Genomic DNA, 23,487 nt, shown 5'->3' with positions numbered 1-23,487 from the left:
TGATGATAAAAGAAAGAAAATGAAACCAAACAAAAAAAAAAGAAAAGACAATGTCGCAATAGTCCAATGTCGTGAAGTTCTATCTCCGACATTGATTATATTTCCATTGACACTGATTGACATTCTACAAAGCCAAACATCACCCCGTTCATATTCATCGACAACAAATGGAAAACTACAACCAGTTATTACTTCAACAATTGAACCCATTGTTGAGGATACACATTGACCCCACGATAGTAAACACCAATGAGGTTGCAACTCTATTGACCCAATTTGAATTATACAATGTCAAGAATAAAGTATGGGATAACAGTGCCATACGAAATCGATTAACTACACCCAAGTACATTTTAAGTATAGACCATGATGAAGCTGATATTGAGATACCCAAGCGAGAACAATTATCCAAGCAGCATTCGTTGATATCGCCCTTTAATCAAAATTCACTTTTGTTTCCCAATGGGATTCTAAATCATCAATGGTTTGAAAAATACATAACCAAGTTCCCCTTTGCAATGATATACGTTTGTGAGTTGGATGGAGCTGCAAAAGATGTTGAGTTAGTGATTAGTATGAAGAAATTGAAATTGAAATTGGAAGAGATTGATTGTAAATTGGTTTTGTTGTTGATTACGCCGCAACCAATAGACGAAGAACGGATGAATATGTTTAGAGCCGAATTGAATTTCCCTAAACCGCATTTTTTATTCAATTTATCCAAGCAGCATCATCCGCTGAATACAACATTGCAACTGGATTGCGAGGTCCTTGTCAGTAAAATCTTGTCGAGTTTAACCAAGACATCGCATGATTACTATGCCAATTTGGAATACAAGTTGAAACAACGATATAAAAAGTCGTATGATGTGCCACCAGCTGATGGTATCGACACTTCAATTGAACTCACTCCCAAGTTTCTCGAGATCCGCAATTTGATTAAGCAGGCCATGATTTTACAATTTATGCAGCCTTCGAATTTAGAACCAGGGGTTAAGTTGTTAGAAATTGCCTACCAGGACTTGATCACCCTACTTGATGGAATATACGCGGTTAATCTACTGGATCATGATAATATCATCATTGGCCAATCCATGACATTATTGGATATTATTGCCTTTCATATTGTGCGGGGATATTTCGCCATTGAAGAGCCAATCAAATCACTACGTAAACACAAGACGCATATAATCAATGTTGTTGAAGTATTGAAACGAGACCATGATTGGATTTCGGTTCAGTATGAATGGTTGGCCCAATTGATGCAATTGATCCCGTATTCAATTATTACAAATTTGAACACGACGGCGGTTTTGCAAATGAAGGCGAAGCTGAAGAATGCCAATACATTGGCTATGATGTATCATTTTGGCGGCATACATACTCCTGAATTTGACTTGGTTTCCAATCCAGGTCTCGTGCTAGTCAAGGCTTATGAAATGAGTAGTCATTCGGAAAAAAGGGTCAAGTTGTTGCAAAGTGCCATTGAGACGTTGGAAACTAATCAACTGAATGCGTTGCATAAATCTCTGGTTTCAGGACAAGACAATTTGGATTCTTTGTTGTCATATCTTACTTGGCTAATTGGTGAAGAATATTTCCAGAATGGTGATGTGAAGCGTGCTTCTGATTATTTTGAAATGGCTTATAGCTCATTAGGACTGGCCAAGTGGGGCAATATAAGTTATTTCTTATTGGGAAAATTGTTGCAGTGTTATAGCAAATTAGACATGAAGAAGCAGGAGTTGAACACGATTTTGAAATTGAGTACGATACCAAAACTGCTTATGCATGACACATTGATCCATTGCAGTACCGATGTGCTTGAATTGAATCCTGATCTGGAATCCAAGATAATAGAATTGGATATTTTGGACTCTAAATTACACGAGTTGTTTGTAATTGATGCATTGTTGATCAACAAAACACTATCTCATGAAACTACCGTTGATGATGATGTGTTGATTCAGGTTGATTTGCGTACCAAATTGAATTTGGATATGTTGAAACTGCTACTTCCTCAACTGACTGAAATTAGAATATTAGTTAATCAAATTGATGTTTCATTCACGAGAGGTGATGGTGATGTAAGGGGAACAGTATTGCCAGGGTTGAAAAATATATCAGTGACTAATGACGCCACAAAGGAAAGGCCTAGTTCCAATTTGATAATATTAAATGGCCAAGAATTAAATACTGCATTTGTTGATTCGGCAAACTTGACCATCGATTCGCCATCGCTTTCACCAATCACTATACAACAAGTGCAAAAAGTGACTAGTTCAGGAAATTTCCAAATTGACGTAGTCAAATTGCAAATCACTATTGAATTAAAGCATGGCGATGAAGTCATTCGATTGAATAAAATTGAATTACATCAATCGTTTCCCCATGCCCTTAGTCGACAGTGTAAGATAAAATTGGCCAATGGAACAACCAAACCAATTCGACTTGGCAGTGATGAAACATCAGCATCAGCATCAGCTTTGGCTCATCAATTGGTTGTATCACCGCCCAAACCTGATTTCAAACTCCACTTGCTCAACGAAGTTGATTGTTATATTGTTGGTGAACGATTATCAATTCCCTTGAAATGTGAATTTAGTAACATAACCATTTTTCAAAAGGCAGATTTAATTGCTGATGTTAAACGCGGTGATGTTGTTGTTACCTGGGACAAGTTGAAGGACGAAGAGCCGCTTGATTTAAAGGCGGAAGCGAATGTCAATGGAGGAGAGCATATGTTGCATGTATATGCGAGAAATTGGTCTGGTGAAGCTATGAGTATTGAAGTATCATTAGCTGTGGTTCATAATGGAGAAACGAAAGAGAAAGTTGCAGACGAAGAACGAGAAAAAGAAAAAGTGGATGCAGATGTTGCAGATACAGATGTGGGTGACGCTTCACTTGTGTATAAAGTGTTTGAGCTTAAATTGCCAGTCATTCCAGAGCCCTTCAAGTATCATTATTACATTAGTCCTTGTTTAGATGAAAGGTGTCTTTTGGAAAGTAAAGATGAACAAACAAAGGAACCGTTTCCTCCTTTACTGTTGAGACAGTGGAGAGGAAAGTTGCGACTTGTTGATCAATATGGATTAAAATTTGAATCATATACCAAAATTGGTAGTAGTGGAGGTAGTGCTATTGGTGGTGCCAGTCGAGATGGTGATGAAGAAGAAGAGGGAAATAAACAAACAAAGTCATTACAGGTTGTTGATGTAGACTTTGATATTGTTTCAGGACTTGCAGATTTGTCATTGACTGTAATGGAGAAAGAGGGCAAATATGACCAATTATTTACTACACAACTCTCTTCGCTGGGAAAGTTGTATCGAAATGCACAAATTATAACGTCAATGACTGTGAAGTGGAAACGTTCGGGGGCCGATGTTGCCAATGATGATGATGTGGTGAATGAGTTTCCTATATCGGAGTGGAAAGTGTCTATCCCTCTATTCGACCCACGAGTCTTTGTTTATATTGAAAAATACTCAGCGGATGATGGTGATGGTGATGGTGATGATAGTGACGATGATTTGTTCAAGTTCTATTATGTAATTGAAAATGCAAGTGTTCATGTCTTGACTTTTGTTTCAGAATTGACTAATCTTGGTCAAGTATGGGAACTTGACACATCTTCTACAGGAAAAGAAGCAGAAAAAGAAGCAGAAAAAGAAGAAGGTGGTGGCGATGATGCACAGAGTTATGCCAATTCCAAGCCATTTACAATGGAACCCAATACTCGTAAAATTATTCAATTTCAATTAAAGAAGGAAAAGCAGAACCTGAGGCAACTGGCTAAAGATGGTAATGCAGCTGTACAATTGCCTACATTCAAGCTATTCGATGTAAATTATAAAGTGTACTTGTATGTGGTTCCAACTCAGCCCAATGTCAAGTTAAAAGATGGAAATTTATATCTTCTATAGTAATTGGATATAACCGTATACTAAAGACTCCTTTATTATTATCAGAATTATACAATCCTATCTCTTATTACGCCGGAAATCGCTTTACTAAAAGCATCAAAAAAAGAAGACAACAGAACTTAGCATGCTCCTTTTTGGTTCATCCTCTATTTATCATTAACATTCAACAACTCAACTTCGAAAACCAAAGTTGAATTAGCAGGAATCAACCCAGGAAACCCTCTAGATCCGTATCCAATCTCCGGTGGGATAGTCAACAAGGCTTTAGTTCCCTTGGAAATCTTGGGAATGCCACCTTGACCGAAATTATTAGTCAATGCAATATCCCAACCTTTAATGACTTGGCCGACACCAACGGTGCAGCTAAAAGGTTTACCTCTTTTTCTAGATGAGTCAAATTCCTTTCCGTTGGTTAATTTACCGTCGTAATGGATAGTTACAACATCGCCCTTTTGAGCAAATGTTTTGTTGTCTCCTTCTTGCAAGATTTCAACTTGGGGTAACACGTCTGACATAGTTTCTTTTGAGTGATTATATTTGTTATTATGTAGTCAATTGCAATACGGTAAACTAGTTATACGTGTCTGGTAACAGTTTTAATGTTATGCTGTAAAAAATTGTATCTGACCAAAGGAAAGAAGAAAGGAGTTTGGGTTTCAATTTTTGTTGAAAGTTTGAAAGTTGGGAAGGATGATGAAAAAGGTGTGGTGAGGGTTTTTGTGTCAATTGCCACGTCAAGAATAAGTACACGACCTTTCTTTATAGAGCTACCAATTGATTTTCCTTTCTTTTTTCATACAGCCACAGCACAGCATTACACTACAATACACTACATTACACAACACTGCGTTAGTTAGTATAGCTCGAGGAGACAGATATCCCTTCTTTAACAAATAAGCAACAAATCTTTAACTTTAATATTAATACAATAGCGTATGTTTTTCTTGGTAAATATACTTTCCTCTTGCTATTTTCGTTGTAGTCAAATAAAGAAAGGGTTCTTATTATTTCTGTACTTACTATCGTACAATCCTTTGTAAAAGTAGTGTGGTTTTATTATACACCAGACTTTATTGCAACTAATAGACTAATAAGTTGAACCGAAAGTGGTATTTATATCACACCACATTACTCTACACTTCTTTCCTTCTCATTGGATGTTCAACTACCACCAAACCTCCAAGATCTCACGAAAAGATTCTTACCTCCCCCATACTCTCCCCCACTTCAGACACATTTTTTCTTTATTTTTGCCCTGAGATTTCATTACAATACAAACTACAAACTACACACTACACACCGAGCGACAAAAACCCTTAGACGGAATTAACAAGGAGTTAACTTCAAAACACGGTCCTTTCTTTTAATTTCCATAAACAACGCCTCCTTTGTCTTCCCTTCCTCTTTCCCCTAACAAACAGAGAACAGAATTGCCAACCATGTCTGATGTCAAAGTCGAAATCGACCGTTCTTACACTGATGGGACATTCACCAACCATGACATCATTCGGGGCAAAGTAACCCTAGTTGTCACTAAAGCAATCACATTGAACTGGATTCAAGTTAAACTAGAAGGTATATCATCATCACAATTGAATATCCCAAGACAGCAAAGTAATGGAAAACGAGATAAAGATCGCAAAGATAAGATTATACGAGATCAGCACAAGGTACTTTACGATACCCAAATTGTGTTTCCTCCCGATAATGTACGACAAGTGTCACAGGCTAAAGACTTCACCCTAGCTCCTGGAAACTACTCGTATTCTTTTGAATTCAAGATTCCGTTGAATAACTCTTGTGCCAAGATGGGAGGAATCACTAATAAAGTGTCCTTGAATTTGAAATCGTTTGACGTTATGATAAACAATGGCAATTTCAATACTACATTTGTCAAGAATAAGGCACATCAGTTAGCTAGCGAGCATGGCTATGCTGGTGGAGGCAATGGGAAAAGAAAAGCATCATTTACACCACCACCTCCAAAACAAAGTTATCACACGACATCACAACTACCACCATCCTTGTCTGGAATTGGAGAATTTGCAAATGTCAAGTACTTTATTAAAGTCACTTGTAAACGATCATCGTTTTTGAAGACCAACTTGAGAGCCTATGATCCATTTATTTTCTTACCCTTGGATTTAGACGTGCAAAATCGTCCATTGCTTGATAACCAACAGTTTGAACTTGAATATAAAGAAGCATTTGTGAGAAAGGAGTTGATATTTAGAAATAGAATACCAGAAATTGTCGGAGTTAAAGTAATGTCGAGTCCTACTAAGTCATCTGAAAAGAAGGCATTACCAGCTGTTCCACAAGCACAGCGACCACCACCTCTGTCAAAGAAGCAAGGATTCATGCTGAGATTATTTAGCGGTGCTTCTGATAATACACCAATATCTTCATCAAATGTAACACCAACATACCCCAAACGAGTGGAGCAAAAGAAACGAAGCAATGTCCCCGAAATCAAGTCGAAAGATGTTCCATTCTCATTTGAGATTAGATTTAGGTACCCGGCGTTTCTTATACCTACCAAACCCCCGTCGTTTAAGCTATACCTAATCTCAAACTTGAACCCTTCAAGGTACACACTAGCAGAATACGGGAGACCCGACGAATCCAATGGATTAGGTATCATCTACTTGCAGAAACTCACCGTCAAGTTAACATCAATCACTCTTGTTTCAGTTGTTGAAAATGATGGTGCATCAAATGAATATCACCTAGGCCAACACGAAGAAGTCATGACTGTTTGCAACAATACTTATCAGAATTTAAAATTCGATTTGATGCATAGTAGAGTCAACCCCAATGCTTCAAATTCCACAACTTCCCCACAATCATCAGCCAGTTTACATTCGCCGGGTGGATCAGTTTATGAGATTGAAATCCCTCGCAAGTATTTTGATAATTGCATCTTACCTGACCACTTATCGCCTAGTTTTAAAACATGTAATATCACTAGGAAGTATATTCTTAGTGTGGTTGGAGGGTTTTCATGTGAACAAATTCATGATTTTAGAAATAAACAAGAGTGTGGCAAAAAGATCAAGTATGTTGATTTACAATGCGATAATATCAAAGTCCTTAGTGGATTGAACATGACCAGTACTTTACAATCGAATGCTTCGCGTTCGTCGATCCCATTGCACAACGGTGGTGGTAGTGGTGGTGTACCCCATAGTTCCTCCACCCTGAAGTTGCCAACTACTCATACATCTACACCTACACCACCACCAACATTCCCTCTGAAGAATTCAGAGCGACTGTATTCCCATTCATCAGTTACTCCATCGAGCAATGGACATACAAATTATAATTCAGTCGGAGATGGACCGGTGCAAGGAAGTAGTAGTAGTAGTAGTGGTGCTGCAGGTGGTGGTGTTAGCAATGATAGTAATGGTGGTGCATTAGCAGCAGCAACTGCAGCTATGCTTCCAACATATGAAGATGTGGTTTTAGAAAGTTCGTATCAGGATGATAGCGAACATCAACGGGCAAGGAGAAGGTATCATCAACATGAACAGTATTACTCAAATCCTGAACAATAGTAGCGGCATATAGAAGGTGCAGCACATAGAGAGAGAGAGATATATATAGGTATATAATTTGGTTTACATAGTATTCTAGTATTTAGTTTTTTTTAGATCTGCAACGTTTAAATACAAATCAACTGACTATAGGTCTCATCCTCTTATTATCTCCGTATACGTCGTGTACCAATGGTCAAACTGAGATCAAAAAATCTTCACGCCACATGCACACTACTTTTTCTTCTTCTTTTTCTTCTCGCTCTCTCTCACCCATATTGAAAAATTTAATCAACTACTCACCATCCACTGAGATTTGGTTTAAAGTGTTTTGTTTGCCATTACAAAAATTTTAAAACACCCAGAAGTCACTTTTCAAAAGACTTGATCAATCTTTCACACACCAAACCAATCAGACAAGGGAAATAAGAGAACATGTCCGACAGTTTCTTCATCAAGAATAGAACGGCAATCGTTGTCACTGCGTTGGCTGTAAGTTCAGCTGTGGGTGCTTATTGGTACTATAACCAACTGCAGTCAACGACCACAACATCAAAAGATCTTGGCGATGATACAGCCACTGGTTCATCAAGCAAGAAAAACAAAAAGAAGAAGAAGAGCAAGAGTTCCTCTACTCCGGAACCTGACGCTTCAAGTAACAATCACAAGAAAGCAGCAAAGTATCCAGTAAATTCTCAAGGATTACCTGAAATCACATCTGAAGTTGTTAACAACTTGTCTGAACAAGAAAAGGAAGAATGGGCGATTCAATTAAAAGAGGATGGAAACACCGAATTCAAGAACAAGCAGTATGAGAAGGCAATTGCATACTACTCAGCTGCTTTACAATTGAAAGAAGATCCAATCTACTATTCAAATAGATCTGCTTGTTATGCTGCTCTAAATGATCACGAAAACGTCATCAAGGATACTACTGCCGCAATTAAATTGAAGCCAGATTATACTAAATGTATCTTGAGAAGAGCTACCTCTTATGAAACTTTGGAAAGATACGAAGATGCCATGTTTGATTTGACTGCATTAACCATTTATGGTGGCTTTTCCAACAAATCAGTTGAGCAGATTTTAGAAAGAGTATTGAGAAAACATTCAATCAAGATTGTCGATCAAAAGGAGAAAATTTTGGCGTTACCTTCAGCTGCTACAATTGGTTCATTCTTTGGTGCTTTTGCTGATGAATCTCAATTGACGGGTGTTGATGAAAATAGCGAAGGTGGAGCCAAATTTTTGTATGATGCTTTAGCTAAAATCAAGGGAAACACTAGAGATGGTTATGAGGAAGCAGATGGCTTGATTAACCAAGCAGTCTCGGCGTTGGAGGGAGATGAATTGAAAAAGGATACTTATGCCATTGCATTGGAGTATGCTTCCGCTTTCCAATTTTTGAAAAATGACCCATCTACTGCTGCTGATTTAATCAACAAGTCATTGTCAATCCAACCAAGACCTAGAGCTTATGTATTTAGAGCATTGATTAACGCTGACAAATCTTCATATGATGAAGCCTTGAAGGATTTCAAACTTGCTGAAAACTTGGATCCAAACTCACCCGATATCTTTTATCATTTGGGTCAATTGCATTACCTTACTGGAGATTTAGCCAATGCTGAAATCAACTTCAACAAGGCCAAATCTTTGAATCCAGAAAATGTTTACGCGTACATCCAATTGGCTTGTATTACATACAAGAATGGTCACCCTGATGAAGCCAATGAGAAGTTTACTGAAGCTAAATTGAAATTCCCCACTAGTCCAGAAATCCCCAATTACTATGGAGAAATCTTGGCTGATAAAGGTGACATTTCTGGTGCTTTGAAACAATTTGATATTTCTGCCAGATTACAAGAAAGATTGGATAGATTTAGTGTTGGTGCATTGCCATTAATCAATCAAGCCACTGTTATTTCGAGAGAGAGTTTGGAAAGAATTGATGAAGCCGAGTCATTGTTAACTAGAGCTTGTGAATTGGACCCTAAATCCGAATTGGCCAGGATTTCATTAGCACAAATTAAATTGCAAAAGGATGAAGTTGATGATGCTATTGTTCTTTTTGAGGAAAGTTGTGACTTGGCTAGATCTATTGAAGAAAAAATCCAAGCAATCTCATTTGCTGAAGCAACCAAGATGCAAAAGAGAATTAAGAATGATCCTCTTTTGACAGCAAAGATTGCTGAGTTGATGAGACAAGGTGGTGTTATGTAAAGAGAAAAATAAAGAGACTAATGTCGAGAGAAACCAAAGAGAAGTGAAACGAAATACTTAGCTGCTTTTAATCTGGTGGAAGTTGTGTGTAGAGTTTATCTATTTGTAAATATTAATTCAAGAAATTTATTCAAATCTCATTTACTTTTGAGGAGGCGGGGTTGTTATTACACAAAATTGTGAAATAGGCACTCCAATTTCAGTAAGATAATTTGGGTAATAACGTTGCCACTTTAGTGGATTTATATTGACACCATTAAATCCATATCAAAAGTTACCTGGTTGAAACTTCGTTACTCTGGCTTCTTTGCATTAAATTAAAGTAAATGCTGATCTATAAATATCTTAGGACCCATAGTTACTATTTATAGAAGAGAGCTTAAGTTTGAATTCCATGTTACAATAAACACGATACATTTGGTTTGAGCTTGCAGCTATGTTTAGTCTCTGGGATAAGTTGTCATTGAAGTATCTTGTCAAATCCTCATATGGTACTGATACTCTGGACACTTTTAAACATTTTCGTGATAATCTGTATGTAGGGGTCTCTAAAATGCTGTGGTCAACTCAATGTTTGGGAAATTGAAGTCATTTGAGACGACACTCAAACAGTTTGGTGGAAACTGCAACCCCAATATTTGTTAAATCAAAGGCGATACACCACTGTTACGTAGCATACAGAAATTACCAAATCAACCACCAATTAGGGCTGTCTGCAATACTCTCACTCCTTAGTTTTAATGCAATTCAAAACGACACAATCATCAAAAATTTCCGTCTTCCAAATTGTCCTGCAGTAAATATATTGCACTGATTCATAGTACTGTTTATCAATTCTAGCTTGTATATGCAAGTCAAATGGTTTTGATCTAACTATTCTAGGGATATTGAAGAACTCCAAAATTCCAAAGCTTAAATTTAACACCCTTACATTAGGCATAAAAAGGAGCAAATTTCTAAGTTTGTAAAATGTTGATTGCCGTGAAAAGTAGCCAAGTGTTAATTCTTTTACTCTTGTTGTTGTGAATATATCGGTGATCCATTCCTTTTGAAAATCCAAAAACAAATCATTGTTTGGCCCCTCGTGTGAACTGTAAGGTTGTCTCAGCTCGGTATTGTGTGTCAAATACATCAGCAAAAATTCCGGTTTGAGATGGTGGCGTGAATCGGACTTAATCAAATGCTGCTTTGTTTCCAAATACTGATGAACGGTCATGGTCAATTCAAAAACTGTGATCCATGAAAAAAATTTGTGACGAAATTGTTGCAAAGAAAAAGAATGATTTTCCTTTTGGAGCAGGTTTTTCAAAAAATTGGAAAGAGCCTTTGAACTACTTGCATCCATTTTCAGGGGATATTGAACACTAGCAATGCTTTGATGTCTATTGCGTGACTTTAAATCCCAAAAGGTCATATATAGGTATATTTGGGTATCATTTCTGCTTGTCCATATAAATACTTGAGCAAGAAGTCCCACGTATTTGATTACAAGATCTTTGACCATTGTGTAGTTGAATATGATATATTCTCTATGATACTTCATGTTTAAATTGTGTTCATCTCCAAAATTGATAAAAATTTTACAAAAGAACTTGCTATTCAAACGGTCCCAGTAGGTAAGTATATCGGTAAAATTACCTATGTCAATGTCTTTTGAAGCTTCTGGAATGCTTACAATTCTTAATCTGTTTCTGTTTTTTCCATACCGCTTAAAAGCGCCAACTCCACTCTCAGCCAAAATCTTAAGGCATTGTCTTTGTGGGAGCAAGTTAAGCCAGGGGAAAAGTATACTGTTGGGTAAGTCAAGTAGATGTTTCTCGATGGGAAGCACCCGTGCGAGTATATCAATTGGTAAGCTGGAAAGCGGCATTGAATATAAAACTGCCGTCTTGTTGTATGGTCAATTTCAAATCGTTATTTTAACTTGGTTTAAAGGCACTTTGTTAGGAAAGTGGAACACATAAGCATTAAAGGAGTATGTTACACAAAGTTGAAGAGGCTATAAATGAGAGAAAATTGCCATAGTTCCGGTGATTGTTCTCAGTTGCTTCAATTGTGCTGAATTTAGCCCAGAGGGTTTTTTCAAGCTTAGTTCTCGGTGTTTGTTTTGTAGCCGTACTATTGCATGTGCCTTTTCTATAGGTGGGTCTATGGGATGCATACTCGAAGCTGTCCTTAAAATAATCGGTGACAAAATACACATTCATTTGCTTAAATTTCAATTAAATATCGTTTAATATGAATAAACACCTAGTCTAACGCTTTTGTTTTTGCTTTAAAACTGAAGAATCCTTCGTTTTTAGTCTCCTCCACTTGTGTGCCAATGAATTTATTGGCTCACCCCGTGCGATTTTCATGACAGATGTCACACGTAGTCCTTGATGAGAAAAAGCCTAGTTTTAACTACTCTACCACGACAATTCAATTTTTGACTCTAAAGCAACTATATATACACGGCTTTGTAGTTCAGCTGTAATTGTCAAAATAGTCGCTTCTTTCAATATTTGCATAAATGACGACAAGGTATAATTTGAAGAGTAAAACAACTCAGATATTTTCTGTTTCAAAACAACGCAATCAACTCAAATTTATCCATCCAAAGTTGAAAAAGTGTATGTGTGATAGATTGGCTGATAGCACATAGCAACATTGATATTCCGTGGTGACGGGCATTCTTTAACCTTTGCCAAATAAAATTGATAACATACTCTCTCACTTTAAAAAGAGTACTAGTATAAAAGCTCATTCGAAATCGACTGTGTAGTAAAGCTTTTCGAAGTAGGCTATTCAACAAAAGGCTAGAAAAAGAATACTCATCTTCAACTACCACCATTATCTCATTGCTATTATTAATATGACTGTGAATCTTAACTTGTAGGATTTCACACAATATTTTATACTAAGGAGATAGAAAGAATAAATTACTAAGCTTTTCAAGAAATCTCCTATTTTTGCAACACATTTTAGCCAACCAAACCATCCAACTGTACTCAAATACAAGAATACAACAATGCATGGTAGCTGTTTCAATATCATCATGGGAACAGCTTAAAGAACTACTGCGTAGGCCACAACCCAATTACCACATGTTGTAATGTCAATGCACTTACAATCATTTTTACCATAATATTTGTCTACATTGCATACGAGCCCCACTACACCGGGGATCGTCTTAGTGTTAAAAGATATCAGTACATACCAAGAGTTATCACAACCAAAAATGTTGCCAACGCAACGTCTACTGCTATTAGTAATAGAGCTGGTAATAATAATGCAGAAGTTCCACAGGGATTGAACGTGCCAAATGAAAATGATGTAGATCAACTCAGAATGTTACCTAATGATCCTGCTCACCCGCAAGATAATGTCGAGCAAAGTGAAAATTCTCAAGTACACCATGATGCTGACTTACATGAACCAGAAACTGGTGTTGCTGCACCAAGATTTAATGCTTTTCCACTAACCGATGATACTATAACTACCACAGAACATGTTGAAACTACTGAATATGCTATTACCAAAGAAAAGGCAACTAAGTATGGTTGGCTAGCTGGCAATTTCTTTTTCTGTCTTTATGTTTTGAGAAGAGTGGCACCTTGGGGATTCATGATTGCTTGCGTTATTGGCTCAGTATGCTTCATAACTATATTTAACTACCAAATTTTTGGATAAGCTAATGAGTATCAAAGCCGACTTCCATTAGAGGTTCAAGTTGCTACATATTTGCTACTATAGGTGTTTATAGGCCTATCACATACTATTTATATACTTCTGCAATAATTGACTTGGATTATTAAAAAGAAAAAAAGAAAGTTGTGAACTAAAGCCTCTCAGATTGAAAGGACGAACACCATCACCGCCACTTCTTCCTTAACTTCCACTTCTATCAAAGGTCGTCGGGGTGACCGAAAAGTAAGTCGCCTACCAGTACATGAAGTTAGTCAAGTCCTTGATCCGATCGATCATTGCATCACCAAAACAGCTTCATTATGATTCAAATTTAAACTTGTACTTGGACTTGGCATACATTACACCACAATTGATAGTTTCATCAGCACCAACAACAACTTACCTTGAGTCGTGGTACAGATATCCCCTTGATGATTTACTTAATTACTTAGAAACAAATCACAACCTGCATTGGCACTTGTTCAATTTCCGAGGCGAGGATCCTGGTTACAAGGATGAGGAAGTACAATTCAAAGTCAGTCATTACCCTTTTCCTGATCATTACCCACCACCTATTCGCTATATGATTGATGCAACAGATGAAATTGATCGATTTCTAAGTCAAACTGATGAAAATGTGGCTGTATTGCATTGCAAAGCAGGCAAGGGAAGACTGGGCACCTTGGGCTGTGCTTATTTAATGCTATCGGGAGTAAAGCACGGACACAGTATGGATGTTGATAGTGTCATTGGTGCATATACTGAAAGAAGGATGCGAAGGTTTGGCGGTGATGGAGTCAGCATAGTGAGCCAAAAGAGGTATTTACGATATTGGGGTCAGTATTTGCAATCTGATGAGTTGAAACAACAATATTCGCAATGGAGTAACAACCACGAAAAGCTTTTGATTGACAAAATCATATTTCGCAATTGCATAAAAAAGGAGCTTCCTCTCAGTATATCTCAGTACAAGGCAGTACAAGAAAGTAATAGAGAGAATACCGTTGTTGAAACTCTTATTCCCCACGTCTCCAGCGACGTTGCTAATTTTAAGCGAGAAGGAAAAGATTTAGTTTGCCAGTTTCGAGATCCCGTTTATGTCGATGAAGATATCATGATTGGTATTGGGGGCTTTAGCTACTTGTGGTTCAACACATTCTTTGAACATATTAGCACCATAAAAACATCATGTTCTTTCCCGTGGGAGGGAATTGATGGATTCAAAGGTACTAAACAGCAAGGTTTTAGATTTTTTGATAGAGTAGAGTTTTATTTTTCAGTATATTAAAAGTAACTAGGTATATATAAGGGTGTGATTTTTACCCTCCTTTCTTTTCATTATCTATACTTTCCCAAAATTGCTTCAAAGCTCGATTCAATGCAGGTAAATGTTTGGTTTGTTTGTTCAAGACTTGCACATTCTTTTGTGTATTGGTAAATGGCTTAATTAATTTGATGTCGTTATGGACGATAATCTCTGAATGTTTCTGGTTCCCAAAGGAGACGTTCTCGGTGCCAAACCAGGCCAGTAACTTGTCATGTAGTTGGGATGAAATTGGTTTTTGGTTATGCTGATGACGATGCTGGTGTTGATGTTGATGTTGATGCTGATTCTGATGCTGAGTTGGTGGTGAGGTTTGTTGTGGGTGCGCTTGATTCGGTTGTGTAGTGGACTTCTGCGTCTTCAGTGATCCATGCTGTGATGCTGATTCTCGTGTAGAGCTTTTGTCATGGTCGACTGGAGGAGCTTGATACTTTCCAATTTGCTCTTGTAGAAACTGTTCCAAGTCGTCCACATTGATTGGTTCAATCACTAGCCTATCTCCCTTGTTAGACTTGGACGTGACCTTCTTGAGAGGCGGGTTCAAAACTTGTATGCTTTTTATAAATGATGTGTTGATAATCCGGTATGTGGCTGTTTGATTTATTGATGATGGTGAGTCTTGATCTTTATCATTCTTGATGTTGACTCGTTCATGATTGCTAGTTATCAAAACTAGCACCTCATTTGAAGATGAAAATGTATAAATAGAGCCAGTGATTTCTTGATCCAACAAAGTGGTGACTTTGAGTTTGAGTGAAATTGCTTGATCAAGTGTTTGAAATGACATTATTTTTTGGTGCTGGGAACAATGTGGAAGGAATAAATAAATAAATAAAAACAAATTGTGTATAAATATATTAAAGGACTAAAATGCAAATGCAGTTGATGACAATTATAGCTAATAATGCAGTGATCGTTCAGCTATTATGTAATAACAATTAGTTTGATGATGTAGTTGGTGGGGAGGAGGTGAGGGCAGTTTGGACTGTATACCAAAGGTGCATGAAACTTTTGATTCAAAAATTTAAATGCAAAAGAAATTTTTCACAAACTTTTTTTAACGGGTAGTGTCGCAATAATATATGTTGTGCCATTACATATATACGACAAAGATCAAACAGAGGAAGACAAAAATAGAACCAATCTACAGAGTATAGCCCTCCCCTCCCCCAAACACGTCAGACTTTCCACTGAATTCAATGAAATATCAGTTAGTAACCTTATAATGAATGATGGGTCGATTCAAATTGACCAACTAGAAGATCAGATAATAGATCATCCAGATGAGAGAACTAGACGCGAATTGCACGATACGTCGTTGGATGAAACATTTCAAAAGAAATTGAGTGCCAAAGCCAAAGAATTTGAATCATCATCACTGTCGGAAGATTCAGGAGGAGATGCAGATGGTGGCAGCAACTATGACGTGTCAATGAATTATCAATTTTTAATTACCAAGCTGCATTTAGCTTATCAGCATGAAGAATATGGCGATCTAGGGCAAGAGATTTCGGAGTGGTTTACTTTCCATGACCTTAAACTGATTGGTGGTTTGGAGTCTCTATTGGATAGCTTTGAACAAAATAATGACATGGAAGAATTATCAACAAAGTTGTTGGGTTCAAGCATGAACGACAATTTGTCATATTTAAAGAGTATATTGTATTATTCATTTGGGGAATATGCTACAAAGTCAACGATTGAGGAGCAAGTTAGACAAATATCTATTAATAACTTGGAATTGTTGGAGCTAGAAATTTACCAGCCGTTGATTAACATGGTGTTGGAGTTTTTCGCCCGAAGAATGGAGATAGACACATTAGCGGGTGGTAAGAATGCTGCTATGTCCAAGAAGACTGAAGCAACTTATTTCCGAATTTTAACCATAATTTATTTCCTAACAATAACCGCGGTATATAACAAGCAACAACTGGAAAAGTTTCGAAAGTATTTACTGGCAACGAATCTTTTGGAGTCAGTTGTGCAATTCATTGAGCATTGGAAGTGGAATCACAACAGCACTAGCTATCGAATAAGATACTTGATATTATTCTTGGACAAGTTGCTGCTTCTAGAATTTGGAGACAAGAATCAGCTTGCTTTGTGTGATGGGTTTCTCAAAAAGTTGCATCATATCAAAACATTTGATGATTCAGATGAACAAAAATCAACATTGACTTGTTCGCCATTAGATTATTTTGCATTTAGGCAAGATCTCCTAGATAAGTACCCATTATATGAGCTTAGTGGTGTAAAGAACTTGGAAGAAGCGTTGTCAAAGAAGCCAAATGCATCATCGATAGAGGATAAGTATAAAACGTTCATGGCAGTCAACACCTATTCAAATTCGTTATCAAACAGTATTGAAATACCCAAGACAAATAAATCGCATACAGTACTAAGCCAGCTACCAGCACAACCTGTTCACATTGCAACTCCCTTACCTTCCCCGAAATTAATGTCTTCTGATTTCATGTCTGGTGGTGAAAAGATTAGGAAATCATATCAGGTAAACCAATCAATGCCATTTATATATCCGAACGAGAATCTGTGTGGCTCAAGTGTACCCCTAGCAATGTTGGAGGCAGATGAGATATTGAAAAAGGCAGTGTATGAAAGCTATTCAATTAAAAGATTATGGAGTGAGCGTGAACAATTCATGAAGCAGGAACGAGGTTATGCTGATGCGTATAATGATAAGGACGAGTTTGACTATTCTTTTGATAAGATGCGCGGTGAGTACTGCGGCAACACCAGTGAAATTAATAGTCTTGAAAGGGTAGAAGAGTTTTACGCCAAGACGTATTTCCGGCTACATTCAGTCATTGAAGTATTTTTGGATATAGTTAAAAGCAACCGGGTTGAAAAGAATTTAAGTTTGTATGAATATGAGCTCAACCCAAGTACTTCATTCATGGCTAAATCGAGAACAGCACATGGTAATGACGACGCAAAAGCTAAGATAGAGGGCCTTTTGATGCTGCAATTGGAAGTTATGAATGTTAAAGAAGTAATGACAAAAACTGTGATGAGAATAATAATGAGGTTGCTCCGATGGTTCAAAGCAAGTCATGTCCTCAAGTACTATTATCTTTCGTCAATTCTTTTTGATCAACAATTTGCGGCAATTAGTTTGGATTTCATAAGCAACAGCTTCAATAACCAAAACAACCAGAGTCTATCGCATCAACTGGGCGGGAAGAAGGACGAGTTATTGGAGTATGAGATGTTGATCAACCAGAATAAACTAATGAATCCACAAATCAAGCTTCCTAGGTTAGGCTTTTTCCACAACTGCCTCCATATCAACTCGGAAAATTTTGACTATGCATTTGTCAACAAGACTTTTATTCTGGAACTTCCCAAGGAACTTGATTCCAAAAAGATTAGCCATGTATATATTCAAAATTTCAATCAAAACTTTGCATCCATTTTGGCAGATATGTTGGAAATTAACAATAAAATACTAATCAAAAACCAAAGTCAACGAATTTTTTCATTGAATGATCTCAAACCATCAGAATTGTTCAAGATGATTCTTATAAATTATGATAATGAAGCATTTTCTAAGCCTATATTGAAAATTTTAAAGAAATTGGTGCCTTATCAAGGCAGGAAATGGAAGAGTATGAATATGGATTTGATCAGTACCATTTATCTAAATTGCAAGTTATCAATGAAGGATAATTGGCTAAGTGGTAAAGATTTGGGCAGTGAGTTTAATAATAGTTGTGATCAAGAAATCGCAATGAGGGCTTTGCTACAGTTTTACAATATCAAAAGGTACGATGGCGGGCATCTAGGTTACAAACTAGAAAGAGGAGATATCATGAACATACCCCCATTGACATTGAATGAATCTGTATTGGAATAGGTTTATAGAGAGAGAGTCGGGTGTGTGCGATTACCAATTTCCTTTCAATGAAATTTTTTTTTCTTCTTCCAATTTTTTGCTCTCTCTCTCTCAGAAAGCTGTGGGATAGGCCTTTGAAAGAGAAAAAGACTGACACAGCTTACTGCTTCATTTACAAACATACATATATATAAACATATCAAACATGGTCAAGTTAACGCAAGTCGAAGACGAATCTCAAACCACTTACCCAGATGGCACTACCACTGTTGAGAAAGTCGAAGTAGACACTTTTGATGATTCGGATAGTGAATTTGAAGATGACGATGATGATTTCGATCTCGAAAATGAAACATTTTACGACAGGGTCGCTGCTTTAAAAGATATAGTTTCACCTCAACATAGAGACCAAATTTATAATTTATCGTCAACAGTTACCAGTTATGTTCAACTGGGGTTGAACAATGGAGGCAAATTGTTATGGACTTTGACTTCAAGTTCATTGTTGTTGGGTGTTCCTTTGGCTTTGGCTATTTTATCTGAAACTCAGTTACAGGAAATGGAGAGTAACATTAGTTTGCAACAATCAGCTCAAGATGTTTTAGCTCCAGGTAGTGAAGAAGCTTTTGGTGGTAAGAAGGAAACTGCTTAATGATGAGCGGATGATGAGTTTTAGACCAAACGGCCTCAGCTCATTTTTAGAGACTCTTTTGTATATATATAGTTATAAGTTACTCTAGTATCTAATCTATCAGCAATTTATAAAAAAAACTAGAAAATCACCCATCATACTTTTCCAGACAATAATCTACATTTGGGTCCTCTAATTATGCTCTTTTATGCTTAATTGATAATGCATAAATGTCCAAATATTGTGTAATTTCAGTAATGATTTCAGCAACAAAGATTCCATGTATACCCAAGGTGACACCAAATCCCACCCAACTTATAGCATTCAACACTTTTGCTGGACTATATTTATAAATATCAATCAAAATTTTACTCAATATCAATTGGGCAATAGGGATAAACATTGGAGCTTGAACAAAGGGAAACTCTTGCAAAGTCAAATGGGCCAAGATGATTCTACCTACGGAGAATGCAATGGTGCATCCGATTGACAAAATCAAAGGCAAACCGTACTCCGATATTACTGGTGGATAAAACCAACAGAATGTTATAACAACACCATAGTAGATAAAGAATGGATACAATCCTTTATAAGCTTCACCAATTTCGTGCTTGGATCTTTTTGACTCTTCGCCATCTTTAGCTTCGTAATGTTTAGCAACATTCCGCATAGCTGAAATGATGTTGAAATATAAAGACCCTAACCCAAGTACAACATATATTAACGAACTGTTAACTTCATAAGTGCCATATCCCAACGATGTCAAATTCAAAGTAAACAATTCAACATCCCAGATATCAGGTCCAAATATACCGGTAATTATATACACGGTACAAATCATCAAAATACCTTCAACAGGACCCGAGAATTTCGATAAAAACAATTTATGTGTATGGTATTCTTCCCAAGTCGACGTGTAAAAATTACACACTGATGCAAATTGCGACAACATCAATAACCCACCATACCCCATCTTCATTACACTGCCAAACACAATTGAACCCAATGTCGTATTTATGGCATCGATTGAATGATCAAATAATTCACCCAATGGTCCACTTTGGCCCGTACGTCTAGCGTGACATCCATCACAGCCATCAAATGTCTGGTACATGAATAGTCCAAATGCGTAAAAGAAATAACACCAACTGGGTTGCGTTGAATTGAGATATGGATCATAATAAAATACAACGAATAAATTGGCAACAACAAAAAATAGTCCTAGTAATGTGATCAAGTTGGGTGCCATTGATAAGGGAAATATTTGCACAAAGTAATTCCACCATTTTTTCAATATATGCCTGGAAATCAAAGAATGGTCTTCTGACTGGTACTTGTATAACTTTAAGTTATGCAATTTGTTGGTTGGAATAAATAGCCCCATATTTAATTGACACACACACACACAAAAGAGCTTTCAAGTGGTAGGTAGCTTCGATTGAAGAATAAAATGAATGTGGAATGGGTAGGTGATGGGAAAGTGGTGGTGTTTTGTTATATGTGCTAGTGAAATCTAGGTGTGACCCAGAGGAATTCTTGCTAGGTTTTGTTAAAACGTGCTATTTTACTTTGTAAAAACTTTGTTGTGAGATTTTATTTCCATTGCGCGTGGTAGCGGTAGTTCCATACTTTGTCTTTTTTTGTGGTATGTTGGGTGTTTTTGCCATGAGCAGCTACCGGTTTTTACAGAAGTTAACTCATGTGATTTATTTCTAAACTACATCGATTTATCTGCCAATTGTTGCAACTATTTTTCACATCTACATGGCCAGTGCAATTGATACCGAGTATATTACTTCTCTCTTTCCTTGCAATGTTTCTAATTATACTAAATATAAAAAATGGCAACTTAACCGGTACTAAAATTTTACCCCATTTTTTTGGCATCAAGACGATTTAAAAAATCTACTCCATATATTCTCTTTCCTAACAAATCTTTATTAAAAAATTTCTAAATACAAGGTGTGTGACTATGACCTAAGCTAAACAAAGATGTATAACATTAAAAAAACTTGTACAGCAACAAGGCATTAAGTACACAATCTCATAAAAATCATCAAATACCTTTTCTTTATCTATTTTCATCTAATCAACTTCTTCCATAGCAGATTCACCAACTGGTTCATCGGTACTAGCAGTAGTAGTTGGTTCAGATTGAACTTCGGTTTCTTCAGCATCATCATCAATGTTCAACCCCAAAGCAATCAATCTATTAATTCTATGAGCAAAGTTAGATGGCTCATCCAAACTGAAACCAGAGGTCAACAAGGCAGTGTCAAACAACAAGGTAGTCAAGTCCTTGACAGTCTTGTCTTCAGCTCCATCTTCTTCAACCTTCTTCTTCAATTCCTTAATGATTGGAGATTTTGGTGAAATTTCAAAAGTTTTCTTCGATGACATGTATGAGGACATGGTAGTATCTCTCAAAGCTTGTGCCTTCATAATTCTTTCCATATTAGCTGACCAACCAAATTGACCAGTTCTGATAGCAGCTGGTGCATCAACCAATTTGTATGAAACAATAACTTTTTCAACTTGGTCACCCAAGATATCCTTCAAAGCTTTAGTCAATGGCTCAAATTCCTTAACTTCCTTTTCTCTTTGAGCCTTCTCTTCGTCACTTTCCTCCAATTCGAAATCTTTGGTGATATCAACCAATTTCTTGTCTTCAAACTCCTTCAACTGAGTCATGGCATATTCATCAATTGGGTCAACCATAAACAAAACTTCAAAGTTCTTGGCCTTCAAGGCATCCAAGAATGGTGACTTTTCAAGAGCCTTGATAGATTCACCGGTAATGTAGTAAATATTCTTTTGGTGTTCTGGCATTCTGGTGACATAATCGCTTAATGAAGTCATTTCTTCAGTCGACTTGGTGGAGTAGTATCTCAACAATTTAGCCAAGGCTTGTCTGTTTTGAGTGTCTTCATGAATACCCAATTTGATGTTCTTGGAGAATGCAGTGTAGAACTTGTCAAATTGTTCTTGGTCTTCTGAGATTTCTTGGAAAGTTTCAATCATCTTTTTAACAATGTTCTTTCTGATAACCTTCAAAATCTTGTTTTGTTGCAACATTTCTCTTGACAAGTTCAATGGCAAATCTTCAGAGTCGACAACACCCTTGATAAAACTTAACCATTCTGGAATCAACTCTTCAGCATCATCGGTGATAAAAACACGACGAACGTACAATTTGATATTGCTCTTCTTCTTCTTTGATTCAAAAGCATCAAATGGAGCCCTCTTTGGAACAAACAAAATGGCTCTGAATTCCAACTGACCTTCAACGGAAAAGTGCTTGACAGCCAATGGGTCTTCCCAATCGTTTGAAATCGATTTGTAGAAAGCATTGTATTCTTCTTGAGTGATATCAGATGGGTTTCTGGTCCACAAAGGTTTGGTCTTGTTCAACTCTTCAGTTTCAGTAACTTCTTCTTTAACCTTCTTGGTCTTTTCCTTCTTTTCCTCACCTTCTTCGTCAACTTCTTCCAATTTTGGTTTCTTGTCATCTTCAGTTTGCTTTTCTTCATCTTCACCCAAAGTCTCTTCATCTGGAATTTCCTTTTCAACTTCCTTAGTGACAACCAATTGGATTGGGTAAGCAACAAACTCAGAGTGCTTCTTAACAACTTCCTTGATTCTCTTTTCTTCCAAGTATTCCAATTGATCTTCCTTCAAGAACAAGCGCAACATGGTACCACGTCCCAATCTTTCATTCTTTTCATCCAAGGTAACAGTGAATTTACCACCAGCGTTGGATTCCCAAACATATTGTTCGTCATCATTATGCTTGGAAATAACTTGGACATGGTCAGCAACCAAAAACAAGGAGTAGAAACCAACACCAAATTGACCAATCATAGAAACATCAGCACCAGCGCTCAAAGCTTCCATGAATGATTTAGTACCAGACTTGGCAATGGTACCCAAATTGTTAACCAAATCGGCCTTGGTCATACCAATACCGGAATCTCTAATTTCCAACACTTTTTGAGTTGGCTGAGGGATAATTCTGATAAATAATTCAGGCTCAGTTTCCAATTGAGATGGATCGCTCAATGCTTGGTATCTAACCTTGTCCAAAGCATCTGAAGCATTGGAGATCAATTCTCTTAAAAAGATTTCCTTGTTTGAGTAAACAGTATTGATGATTAAAGACATCAACTGAGAAATCTCAGCAGTGAATTCATGAGTTTCAACTTTACCGTCAGACATGATGATGATTGATTAATATGTACGTGTGTCTGTATATGTGTGTGTTAAGTTGTACAGATAGATGAAGTGGTGGTAAAATTTAAATTGAAAATCAAATGGGAAATTTC

The 23,487-nt window shown here is 36.9% G+C and overlaps 10 protein-coding genes across 10 annotated transcripts; 6 read left to right on the top strand and 4 right to left on the bottom strand. All coding sequences in view use genetic code 12, as the record gives it.

Moving 5' to 3' along the window:
* Window positions 1-167: 167 nt before the first annotated feature.
* CANMA_000792 (uncharacterized protein) lies at window positions 168-3,929 on the top strand (the record flags this gene model as incomplete). Its single annotated transcript, XM_051818182.1, has 1 exon — window positions 168-3,929. The coding sequence occupies one exon, from the start codon at window positions 168-170 to the stop codon at window positions 3,927-3,929; it is 3,762 nt and encodes a 1,253-aa protein (XP_051673607.1).
* A 146-nt stretch (window positions 3,930-4,075) lies between these two features.
* RBP1 (peptidylprolyl isomerase) lies at window positions 4,076-4,444 on the bottom strand (the record flags this gene model as incomplete). Its single annotated transcript, XM_051818181.1, has 1 exon — window positions 4,076-4,444. The coding sequence occupies one exon, from the start codon at window positions 4,442-4,444 to the stop codon at window positions 4,076-4,078; it is 369 nt and encodes a 122-aa protein (XP_051673606.1).
* A 924-nt stretch (window positions 4,445-5,368) lies between these two features.
* CANMA_000790 (uncharacterized protein) lies at window positions 5,369-7,486 on the top strand (the record flags this gene model as incomplete). Its single annotated transcript, XM_051818180.1, has 1 exon — window positions 5,369-7,486. The coding sequence occupies one exon, from the start codon at window positions 5,369-5,371 to the stop codon at window positions 7,484-7,486; it is 2,118 nt and encodes a 705-aa protein (XP_051673605.1).
* Window positions 7,487-7,900: 414 nt separating this feature from the next.
* TOM70 (protein channel) lies at window positions 7,901-9,688 on the top strand (the record flags this gene model as incomplete). Its single annotated transcript, XM_051818178.1, has 1 exon — window positions 7,901-9,688. One exon carries the CDS (start codon window positions 7,901-7,903, stop codon window positions 9,686-9,688), a length of 1,788 nt encoding a protein of 595 aa, XP_051673604.1.
* Window positions 9,689-12,542: 2,854 nt separating this feature from the next.
* TEP1 (putative phosphatidylinositol-3,4,5-trisphosphate 3-phosphatase) lies at window positions 12,543-14,645 on the top strand (the record flags this gene model as incomplete). The annotated part of the gene is made up of 3 exons (XM_051818177.1): window positions 12,543-12,562; window positions 12,736-13,318; window positions 13,617-14,645. The coding sequence occupies 3 exons, from the start codon at window positions 12,543-12,545 to the stop codon at window positions 14,643-14,645; spliced, it is 1,632 nt and encodes a 543-aa protein (XP_051673603.1).
* A 31-nt stretch (window positions 14,646-14,676) lies between these two features.
* CANMA_000787 (uncharacterized protein) lies at window positions 14,677-15,468 on the bottom strand (the record flags this gene model as incomplete). The annotated part of the gene is made up of 1 exon (XM_051818176.1): window positions 14,677-15,468. One exon carries the CDS (start codon window positions 15,466-15,468, stop codon window positions 14,677-14,679), a length of 792 nt encoding a protein of 263 aa, XP_051673602.1.
* A 438-nt stretch (window positions 15,469-15,906) lies between these two features.
* CANMA_000786 (uncharacterized protein) lies at window positions 15,907-18,555 on the top strand (the record flags this gene model as incomplete). Its single annotated transcript, XM_051818175.1, has 1 exon — window positions 15,907-18,555. One exon carries the CDS (start codon window positions 15,907-15,909, stop codon window positions 18,553-18,555), a length of 2,649 nt encoding a protein of 882 aa, XP_051673601.1.
* A 184-nt stretch (window positions 18,556-18,739) lies between these two features.
* Window positions 18,740-19,186, top strand: TOM22 (Tom22p; the record flags this gene model as incomplete). The annotated part of the gene is made up of 1 exon (XM_051818174.1): window positions 18,740-19,186. The coding sequence occupies one exon, from the start codon at window positions 18,740-18,742 to the stop codon at window positions 19,184-19,186; it is 447 nt and encodes a 148-aa protein (XP_051673600.1).
* A 175-nt stretch (window positions 19,187-19,361) lies between these two features.
* On the bottom strand, window positions 19,362-20,414 carry CANMA_000784 (bifunctional diacylglycerol cholinephosphotransferase/ethanolaminephosphotransferase; the record flags this gene model as incomplete). Its single annotated transcript, XM_051818173.1, has 1 exon — window positions 19,362-20,414. One exon carries the CDS (start codon window positions 20,412-20,414, stop codon window positions 19,362-19,364), a length of 1,053 nt encoding a protein of 350 aa, XP_051673599.1.
* Window positions 20,415-21,250: 836 nt separating this feature from the next.
* HSP90 (Hsp90 family chaperone) lies at window positions 21,251-23,380 on the bottom strand (the record flags this gene model as incomplete). The annotated part of the gene is made up of 1 exon (XM_051818172.1): window positions 21,251-23,380. The coding sequence occupies one exon, from the start codon at window positions 23,378-23,380 to the stop codon at window positions 21,251-21,253; it is 2,130 nt and encodes a 709-aa protein (XP_051673598.1).
* Between the last annotated feature and the right edge of the window lie 107 nt (window positions 23,381-23,487).

The sequence above is a fragment of the Candida margitis genome (assembly GCF_024628925.1).
Source record: "Candida margitis strain CBS 14175 chromosome Unknown scaffold8, whole genome shotgun sequence".
Taxonomy (NCBI): Eukaryota; Fungi; Ascomycota; class Pichiomycetes; order Serinales; family Debaryomycetaceae; genus Lodderomyces; species Lodderomyces margitis.
This window is presented reverse-complemented; position numbering and strand designations above follow the sequence as displayed.